Source organism: Apiospora hydei (genome assembly GCF_038363865.1).
Source record: "Apiospora hydei strain CBS 114990 chromosome Unknown utg000002l_segment0_segment0, whole genome shotgun sequence".
NCBI lineage: Eukaryota > Fungi > Ascomycota > Sordariomycetes > Amphisphaeriales > Apiosporaceae > Apiospora > Apiospora hydei.
Genome location: NW_027117361.1, coordinates 1,060,484 through 1,070,258, shown reverse-complemented (window position 1 = coordinate 1,070,258; position 9,775 = coordinate 1,060,484). Strand labels below are relative to the sequence as shown.

General features: G+C 54.3%; 6 protein-coding genes across 6 annotated transcripts; 3 read left to right on the top strand and 3 right to left on the bottom strand.

Moving 5' to 3' along the window:
* Positions 1–1,433: 1,433 nt before the first annotated feature.
* Positions 1,434–2,266, top strand: PG997_000318 (Phosphatidylinositol N-acetylglucosaminyltransferase subunit gpi15; the record flags this gene model as incomplete). Its single annotated transcript, XM_066804633.1, has 2 exons — positions 1,434–1,876; positions 1,912–2,266. 2 exons carry the CDS (start codon positions 1,434–1,436, stop codon positions 2,264–2,266), a joined length of 798 nt encoding a protein of 265 aa, XP_066674406.1.
* A 177-nt stretch (positions 2,267–2,443) lies between these two features.
* PG997_000317 (pseudouridine synthase) lies at positions 2,444–4,193 on the bottom strand (the record flags this gene model as incomplete). Its single annotated transcript, XM_066804632.1, has 3 exons — positions 2,444–2,662; positions 2,689–2,974; positions 3,037–4,193. 3 exons carry the CDS (start codon positions 4,191–4,193, stop codon positions 2,444–2,446), a joined length of 1,662 nt encoding a protein of 553 aa, XP_066674405.1.
* A 478-nt stretch (positions 4,194–4,671) lies between these two features.
* PG997_000316 (P-loop containing nucleoside triphosphate hydrolase protein) lies at positions 4,672–5,445 on the top strand (the record flags this gene model as incomplete). The annotated part of the gene is made up of 3 exons (XM_066804631.1): positions 4,672–4,781; positions 4,838–5,063; positions 5,167–5,445. Coding segments are annotated over 3 exons (615 nt in total), but the record flags the coding sequence as incomplete, so codon positions are not given.
* A 124-nt stretch (positions 5,446–5,569) lies between these two features.
* On the bottom strand, positions 5,570–6,088 carry PG997_000315 (uncharacterized protein; the record flags this gene model as incomplete). Its single annotated transcript, XM_066804630.1, has 2 exons — positions 5,570–5,881; positions 5,957–6,088. The coding sequence occupies 2 exons, from the start codon at positions 6,086–6,088 to the stop codon at positions 5,570–5,572; spliced, it is 444 nt and encodes a 147-aa protein (XP_066674403.1).
* Positions 6,089–7,391: 1,303 nt separating this feature from the next.
* On the bottom strand, positions 7,392–7,592 carry PG997_000314 (uncharacterized protein; the record flags this gene model as incomplete). Its single annotated transcript, XM_066804629.1, has 1 exon — positions 7,392–7,592. One exon carries the CDS (start codon positions 7,590–7,592, stop codon positions 7,392–7,394), a length of 201 nt encoding a protein of 66 aa, XP_066674402.1.
* Positions 7,593–7,815: 223 nt separating this feature from the next.
* PG997_000313 (ribose-phosphate pyrophosphokinase protein) lies at positions 7,816–9,205 on the top strand (the record flags this gene model as incomplete). The annotated part of the gene is made up of 2 exons (XM_066804628.1): positions 7,816–7,859; positions 7,921–9,205. The coding sequence occupies 2 exons, from the start codon at positions 7,816–7,818 to the stop codon at positions 9,203–9,205; spliced, it is 1,329 nt and encodes a 442-aa protein (XP_066674401.1).
* Between the last annotated feature and the right edge of the window lie 570 nt (positions 9,206–9,775).

Sequence of the window (9,775 nt, the reverse complement as noted above, 5' to 3'; positions counted from 1 at the left end):
TACAGGGCTCCAGCGCTATTGTTGGCTCTGCCGTCCGCCGCCTTGCTTGTGTACATAGGCATAAGACAACATCGTGTCTCACTATAGATACCAAGAATAGGAGCGAATTCTAAACCTCAGAATGCGTCTATCCTTAACGATCAATTTCGTATGATGCTGATGACCAGCGGAACGTTGGTTGGTGTCCCTTTTTTCTCTGCGGACTTTGTAGCTGCAGCCTGTAGGTTGAATCATCGCGCGTCCAAAGCGTACTTCGACCTGGCGCCGGCCGCCGGCAACATCCTTGAGGTTGCTGTTATCCTCAATGCAGGCAGCACGTAAGATAGAGACTTGCAAGATCAAGTTGACACCAGAAATCGCAGCTCGCATGAGCAGGTTGTTTGCGGTACGCAAGTAGAGTACTTAATGTATGGGTGGGTGCGAAGTCGGGAGAGGTGGTAGAGGTACATGACAAAAGGGAGGTCGAGTGTTCAAATCAGAAGTGTGCAGCAGTTTTTCTAGATTGCAGCCGCCGACAACACCAGAAGAATATTCAGAAGAACATTCATCGTACATACTGACAATAAAGTAAGTAGAATTGTAGATGGCGAAAACAAAAAAAAGAATATAGGAGTTGACCACTCCATCTCAACCCACTAGCCCAAGTCCCCGAGCGAGCGTGATCCAGAGCGCCATGCGACGGGGGAGACACTCTGCTGAGTGAAACCTCCCTGAAGCGTACTCTCCATTTCCTAGGGCCTACTGTACACGCCGGTTACCCAAGCGGACAGTGAAGACCACCGCGGCATTCGCCCTGGGCGCCGCAGTCGGGGGATCTTACGGAATTGGGAAATCTGGCGGGATGAGAATTGCAAGCGCCTTCAGACCAATTTGACCATTACAGTCGAAAGAAACGGCCGTTACTGGCACCTATGTAGACTACTTTTGGTTTAGCCGGAGTTTAGCCGGCCGGGGGATGAATTGAGATAAGCTTCCTCGATAAGATCTCAGATGGATAAGCTGATAGGAGCTCCAATTGGCAGATAGAGGGACAGCCCGTCATTGTCGCATCCCGCCAGCTAATGTTACTGGGCTACGACGCACTTAGCTACCAGAGGTTTGGAATTCAGATAGCACCACCCTTCACGATGCTATTAATTCGCTTGGTCAATTACTGAAACTACGGACTGGTCGGCGGAAATACACGTACACTCATTTGGACCCCGAAGCCCAAGATTCCAAGAGGACAATTACAACTGCGACCCAACGAGGTTGTAACATCTGTCAGGAGCCACCCATTACTGCTTGTTATCCAGCACAACCCCCCAGTAACGAACGCCTCTCGAAACCCCACGACAAGGACAATGAGATCGCAATAGCCCAGCACTTCCTTACCAATTTTTCTTTCGCTACTCGCAAACAAAACCAATCGCGCCGACCGACCCGACCCGACCATGCTCACAGCCGCCCCCCACCTCCACGTCCGGCGCCCCTCGCCCACGACGGCCGAATTCACCGTGTCGACGTACCCGCGCAACCCGACCCCGGCCCTGCGCCTCCTCCTCCTCGCGGTCGGCGCCCTGCGCCTCGTCTTAGCGCTGGGCGCGGCCCTGCTGCTCTACGCGGAATACTGGACCCAGTTCTTCACGCTCGCGTCGTACCAGCAGAGCAACCTCTGGCTCCTGCCCGCGGCGCAGCACGAGTTTTTGTTGTACCACACCCCGCTCGGCCGCCTCGCGCAGGAGGTCGCGGCGCGCACGCCGTCTTGGGCGCTGGTGCCGGCGTGTGTGGGGGCTATCTATGCGGCGGTGAGGCGGATCCATGTCGAGGAGCGGCTTTTGGTGTTGAGGGGGTTGGGTATCCAGACGCGCTCGACGCCTGGGACGATCTTGTTGGGGTGGTTTGGGGGTGGCGCCGGGGCGGGCGCGGGAGGGGGCCGACGCGGTTCATACCCACCGAGAAGATACGGGACGTGCTAATTAACGAGGCCTTCTGGGGGTTTGGGGTACGCTACATCCTGGTCGTCGTCGTCGAGGGCGAGGAAGGGTTGGTGGTCGTGTTCCCCAAGCTACTCCCCCGCCGCGAGATCGTCGAGGAGGTCTGGCGCGGGGTGCGTGGGTGCTTGTTTGATGAAGGTGGTGTTGGGGAGCATCAACAGTTCCATCAGCAGCCGGAGAAGAAGAGGAGGTTTAAGGATACGAAGCGGCGCTCGCCAACAAAAGATGGGAAGAAGTCGCCGGCGTCGGTGAAGGAGAATAGTGGCGAGGAGGTTCGGGATAGGTCGTGACGAGAAGTGTATAAAGGCAAACAAATACAACACAAACCATTAGACATATCACTGCCATTTGGTGTCTCGAGGTTACGGTCCCAATGATTCGTCCCTTTATTGAGATGAGTGCTATATGCAAAAGCCTCTATGCAATTCAAGTGTGACGCAACATAAACGCTTCCCCCCCTTTCGGATCTATTCATCACCTTCCTCCACAACGGCTGGCCGATCAAACTGCCGCGGAATCCCCTCCCACTTCTTCGCCCGCGCCGCGCGCCAATCATCCGCATCCTGATACCCCTTCCGCCTCGCCTCCTTATCGTACGTATCCTCGGGCGCCGCCAACTTATCCTTTTGCAGGAGGGGCACGTACTTCCCCACAATGCGGTCGCGGTCGCCGCCCTCGAAGACGCGCTGACTCAGGGCATGTATTGGGGGGCTTTGCGGTCCAGCCGTTTCGCGATATCGCCGCTCGAGGTCCCCGCCGGCCCGGGCGTGACGAGGCTCAGGAGCTGCCCCGCGAGGATCTCGTCCATCTTGCGCTCGCGCCAGCCCTGCCACAGCTGGTCCACGAGCCCCGAGACGCCGTGCTTGGCGAGCGGGTTGTCCTCGCCGACGTAGACCCAGTCCATGGTGTCGACCTTGGGCGCGGCCGGGTCGGCGCCGGGGGCGTCGGTGATGGACAGGTCCGGGAAGACGCAGTCCCAGAGCACGAGCGGGTACTCGCTCGCCAGCGTGTAGTTGGGCCGGCGCGGGTGGCGTGCCGGGTCGAGCAGTTCGTCGATCACGGAGGGGGCTCGAGGCCCTGGCCGACGGCGAAGAGGACGGCAACCATGCAGCGGATCTGGTGCCAGAGGAAGGCGGAGCCGCGGACGTGGAAGTAGTAGACCTTGGGGAACGACTCTTCCGAAGTATTCGCAAGGTGGGAAGACCGGAAGGCTTCCTGATTCAGATGCGGCAAGGCCGTCGCGGCGTCTTTCACCTCGACGACGTCGCACTCGAAGATGCGGCGCACGAAGTTGGTGATGAGCTTGCCCGGGTCGACCTTGCAGAAATTGCGGAAGTCGTGCGCGCCCTCGTACTTCTTGGCCGCCGCGCGCATGGCGTCAATGTCGAGCCAGCCGTCCTTGACGCCGCCGGGCGCGCTCGCCTTGGGGTTCTCGAGGCTGCCCGGGACGGGCGAGTAGGCCGGCTGCGTGAAGAAGTAGCGGTACTGCCGCTCGCGGCACTCGTGGCGTGCCGAGAAGCCGGTGGGGATGTTGGGGCACCAAGCCAGGATCCGGATGTCGGGCGGGAGGAGCCGGTTCAGGATCCGGCAGTATTGGATTTCGTCGGTGTGGTCATCGAAGGGCTTTTCCTCTGGGAGTTCTTCTTCGGTCTCTTTTTGTTGAGCCGGTGAGGTCTCATCCGTGACTGATGTCCCATCTTGGCCGCCCTCCTCCGGAACGGTATCCCTTTTCTTTGGTAGAGGCCGGTTACTCCTGACCCGCACCCCAATAACCTGCCCAAACGCCGACACGCCGCGGTCGGTGCGCCCGCACTTGGAGTAGTCCCATGCCTCGAAGCGTACCTCATCCGGGTTCTCGGGGAAGATCAGGCAGGCTTTCACCAGGGCCTTCCACAGCTCCTCCTCGATGGTCGAGAGCGCGGCCGAGGCCTGGAACTCGAAGCCGCCGTACGCCTTGCCCAGGTACGCCAGCTTGAAGGCGACCAGGCGCGTGCTGTACTTGGACGGGTCGATCTTGCGGTCCGGCTTCTTCTTTACTGGTTTCGGAGCCGGCACATCATCTGCGGCCGTTACTGCACCACCCTCGGGATTTGACCCCTGTGGCTGAGGAGTGGAAGAAGCATTTTGTTGAAGTGAGAGTTTCTCAGCTTCTAAAGCCTGTATGCGCTTGATGAGAGCGTCTTTGGTCCAGCGGTTGTATTCCGGGGCCTTATCCATTTTCATCTGCCGTCGCAAAGTCAAATTCCGGGAATGAGTTGCGGCTGTGGTAGTATAACACCGAGTCAGGCTCGTCACCTTTGACGGCTGCCCAAGAAGTGATTTTGTGGAGAAGCAACAGTCATAGTACAGTCGACTTGTGGCAGGTCGACCAGTAAGACCCTTCATACATGCACTTGGCCTTGTGAGGAGGGCACAAGTAAAGAGGAGGGTGTCTAACAATACCAACGTTTTGGTGTAAGAGTCACAGAACCCTCTATTCTTATTAGTCGTGGAATCCGCCCTAGTAAATGCGAAAAGATGGAGCTTTGCTTTGTGGCGCACTCTATTTTGGAGGCAGACTGGCTGCAGGTGGTTGTTTAGCTTATCGATACCTTTTACCTGTACCTCATGTGGCTTGCGCTAGTAATAGCAACCCAGCTTCATTCGCAGAGCTACGTTCATCACCATCAACCAGGCATTTAGATACATGAAATAGAGGCGGACCCGACTGTCAAGTACAGTAGCCAAGCCTGTTGTGATGAACTCCGAATCGATCAAAATTGTGCTGTTGGGGGACGAGAAGGTCGGGAAGTCGTCCTTTCTCGCGTAAGTGGATGATAGCCTCCGCTCTCGGCTCCAATACAGTATGCTGATAGCCACAGACGCATGAGCAAAGGTAGCAATGCTCTGGAAGGGGAGGTAGAAATTGCGCCTCTGCGGGACATTGATCAACCATTCGTCTTTGAAGCACGCAGAAAGAATGCCCAATTTCGCTTCGAGTTCTACGATACGGCAAGTCCAGAGAATTGGCGACTGCTTCGCCCAGATGTGGCCATCATTTGCTATGATATCAGCCAAAGACTGAGTATGATCAATATGCAACGCGTTGTACGCAAGATTCATTTATACCTGGCCTCATGCCCCTTTCCAATGCCCCATGCCCCTTTTAATAGAGTAGATCTGTCTTCGTATCTAACCTCACTTTTGCTAGTGGATCAATGAGGTTCGCGCAACATACGCTGAGATCGAGGCGCACCTTCCTATAATAGTGCTCGGTTTGAAGCGTGATCTGCGGTCTGAGACGGATCCCAATGGGATTATATATCCTCAGGAGGCATATAGGGTGTCCCAGGAGATGAGAGCTGACAAGTATGTGGAATGCTCGTCTGTCACTGGGGAGTTGTTCAAGTTGGCCTTCGAGGAAATCTGCAGCACGGCCATGAAGACCAAAACTGCAGACGGCGGCCAGAGTGAAGGGGGTGCGTGGTGAGCTGAGAAGATATTAGCATGCAATAAGAACACAGAGACCAAATGGGTGAGAACTTACCAGGCCGGTGCGTGTTTCATGTGTCGAAAGGAGTAGTAGCACTGGTGTTTTCACTGATTCCCATCCTTCAACTGCCGTTCTCGGTGGTTTGCATAACATCTCCCTCCTCCTGAGCCTTGGGCGGGAATTTGCCGAGCACCTCCTCAACACCGGCAACGATGTCTTCTTGCTCCTCGGCGGTGAAGCGCTCCTCCATATCCTCAAGGACAGCATTCAGCATGGGGATGTTGACGGGGCGCAGGTTCATGATCATGACCATCTCGCCCTTTTGAATCTCATAGGGCCGCAGCCTTTTCAGGAGCTTGGCGACAGATTCATCATCGTAAGTTGGTGGTTCTTGCGACAGAGGGTTCTCTTCGCTCCTCAGGTATTGGAGCAGCTACAGTAGGCATGTGAGCAAAACTTTGAATGAAAGCAGTTACAGGGGTGATGGTGTGTGCGATTATCATCATACCTCTCTACGCAGTGTCTCCAAGTTGCCGGGGCCGCGTCGTTTCTGCTCCTGGTATTCCCTGGCCTGGTTCTGGAGAAAAGTATAGACCTCATGGTTGGTCAGCAAAGCCGCCTGGGACTCGAGGACCTTCATTCTGTCGTGTTGGGGAGTGCGTGTGGCTCAAGCGAGTCTCCGTGGTTTATTCGGTTACTTGACTACGGAGTACCACGACTTGAAATGAGAGTGAAGGCTGGAGATGCCGGTCAATCGTTGGAGTGAATTGAGCCTCAGGAATCCACTTTCGAGCATGTAAATTTTAGGTACGCCTCCAAAAAGCACTTACAGCCCAAAAGCGCTCGAATTTCTATTGGCCCAGGCGGCCTGCCAATCCGGCAACTCCCGTTGGTCAGAGGTTTGAATATTATCAGATGCTTTTATTTTATTTTGTTCTCTTCCAGTCAGCCATGCAGACCAAAATGTGATCAAAAGACGGTCTGTGTAGATGGAGGGCTCTGTACATCCAATACGCGTTTGCACCGTAGATCAATACACATTTGGAGATGGCGACATGCAACTCAAAACAAACAGAACTCCAACCGGAGCATTGATGTACCTTGCTGGGGGGTCGTTATGGCCATTGCATCATTGGGCGTCCCAGGTACGTACGCAAGCTCCAATTTGAAGCTTCGATCACTGTTTTAGATAAGGTACAGCACGAGCATGAGGGACCCAGACATACATGAACTGTCGGTTGGCAAAGCGAACGTTGATTCTCCTCTGCCGGTCTTCTGTCTATCAATTCATCTTGGCAAACAATGAACAAATCGATTTGATGGCATAGACGTAAAAAGAAAAGAAAAGCCAAACAAACGCGCACAAACTACATGCAGCAAGAACCCCTCGAAAACGAAACTCGAACCCCGCCATCGTAACCGCTCAACCGCTGTAGCCTCCAATTCCCAGCAGGTACACATTTTGCATTTCCGTTACTTAAGTGCCTCTTACCCCACCAAAAAGCCCCCAAAGCCGTGCCCCAAAAAGCCCAAAAGCCCATGGGTCTTTTAGCAACTTTTACAGAAAAAAGTTTTTCCCCACCACGAGGAGCCGACGCAAAGACGCAAGTCAGTTTGACTGGTCTCTTTTAGTCCATCCAGCCTGGACCTGGATGTTGCGACGGTGTATCAACCACTGGCAAGCTTGCATTGATCTAACGTAGAGACGGAGCGAGAAGGAAGGACGAGAGGGAAAAAGAGAGACCCAGCTGCCTACAGCCCATGGCCATGCCATGTCCTAACAGACCCTAGTTGCTGAGTTCCAAAATTTATTCAATGCCTCTCGTCTCGCTCATCCGGCCGGCCTTGTGCTTCCCTTTCTATTCCTTTGTTCTCGTTCTCTACCAAATCTGAAACCCTCGATCCTCTGACGTATCTTTAAGCATCTCCCCAGTTATGGATCTCTAACCTTCGTCTTCTGCCTGGCCAGCATCTCTATCGCACAGCTTGTCTGTAATCTTTTCTCTACCCTTCTCGGTGTACTTGCTCACCGACAAAACGCCCTGCCAATCTCGATTCTCTAGGGCATTGAGGTTACCCTCGGCTGTTGCGTTTTCTGACCGCGCTCCGTTACCGGGTCCTTCGATCACGAATACCTGCGTCATCTTTTGAGAGCGCTTAGTTTCTCTCTTACTTGAACGTTTTTGCGACCGGCTCCTTGAGCTGCTACAACTCGTTCGACATCACTGTCGCACGCCGTCAAGCCTCCCTGCGCTATATATCCTCTTGGTTGTGTGTATCGCATCCCACCACTAAGCGAAGTTTGGAGACTCACCACACCGCGGCTCCACCGATAACTTAACGCCAAGACAGAACCTCGCAACGAAAATGGTCCGTAACATCGTCATTCTCGGGGGCAACTCCCACCCAAAGTTGGTCGATAGCATCTGCAATAGCCTTGGTTTTGCCCCAAGGCGATCGCATCCTCTCGAGCTTCTCGGTTGGCGAAACCAGGTGCGAGATCAAGGACTCCGTCCGAGGCAAGGATGTCTACATCATCCAATCAGGTGGCGGCAAGGTCAATGACCACTTCATGGATCTCTGCATCATGATCTCGGCCTGCAAGACCGGTTCCGCCAAGAGAGTCACCGCCGTTCTCCCCTTGTTCCCCTACTCTCGCCAACCGGATCTGCCCTACAACAAGGCCGGCGCCCCTCTGTCGAAACAGCCCTCCACAGTGCCAGGCAGCACCTACACTTTCGAGAGCGTTCCGGCGACCCCTGCGCCCGGCATTCCCAAGAGCGCCGGACTTGCTAATGGCATGGACGGCCTCAGCAGGAGGCTGAACAGGTCGCAAATCTCCGAGAATAACATCCATTCGCCCGCAGTCCAAGCGTCGCCCGCAGTCAATGGGGTCAACGGGACCAATGGGATGAACGGAGGAGACAGCTATTTCAAGCGCACCGACTCATCACTTACACTCGGCAGCTCACGCACTCCCGGCTCATTCACGACCCACGACTACGAGAAGGTCAACCACTTCACCAGCTTCCAGGGCAAGCCCGGTTACAAGCAATGGGTCGCGCAAGCTGGAACGCTTGTTGCCGACTTGTTGACATGTTCGGGCGCTGACCACATCATCACCCTCGATCTCCACGATCCCCAATACCAGGGTTTCTTCGACATCCCTGTGGACAACTTGTACGGTAGGCCGCTCCTCCAGCGCTACATACAACAAAATATCCCGAACTTCAGAGATGCTGTCGTCGTCAGTCCGGATGCTGGAGGTGCCAAGAGAGCCACCGCGATCGCAGACAATTTGAATATGGAGTTTGCTCTAATTCACAAGGTAAAGTGCCCGCTTTCATCAAATTTTCTTAATCCTGAAACCCGCCAGGAACGCCGCCCTACGAAGATCACGGATCGACAAAACGCCACCATGATGCTTGTGGGCGACGTCGCCAACAAGGTGTGTGTCCTTGTCGATGATCTCGCCGATACGTCGAACACCATCACCCGCGCCGCCAAGTTGCTGAAGAAGGAGGGGGCCACCATGGTGTACGCGCTCTTGACCCACGGAGTCCTGAGCGGTGACGCCATCTCCCGTATCAATGCTTCGGCCATCGACAAGATTATCGTGACGAACTCGGTTCCCCAGGAAGAGCACAAGAAGATGTGCCCCAAGCTGGAGGTGCTGGATGTGTCTCCGGCGTTCGCTGAGGCCATTCGCCGTGTCCACCACGGCGAATCCATCAGCGTTCTGTTCCAATACGACTGATTCGACCAACCTACGCGTTTCAAGTGGTAAGCTGCTTCATTTTCACTAGCATCTCGGGAAGCGGCGTTCAGTACATTCTGGCAGTACTCGTCTCTGCACATGGCGGGTTTGAAGTTTGCCGCAACTCTCCATTTTCATTTTTCATTTATTTGGCGTTGAAAGCATTGGCTCGGGACAATGCATTTGAAAACTTTCTGCATGAGGATCCTCTCTGGGTGGTCAGATTCCGGTCCACTTGAGGCACAATTCTCGCCCAAAAAGCAAGGCAAGCAGTATCATTGGTTGGTAAACATAGACGACATATAGAAAACAGTCCTACGGGGTTGCTTTCCTCCTACACAATATTCGGTGACCGGCTTGTAGAAATCATCGTGATGGTCGTTGCGCATCAGATCGACATGCCCAGATGATGATCATCCTTTACTTGGGGGCAGATGTATCTTGAGCAGATCTTGTCACATGATTGGTGTAACTTCGTCAAAATCCGAACTTCATATCGGTTTTCTTTTTATCTAAGGACATATTGGCAACATATATCTGTACATTGCATAACGATACATCTCACATGGT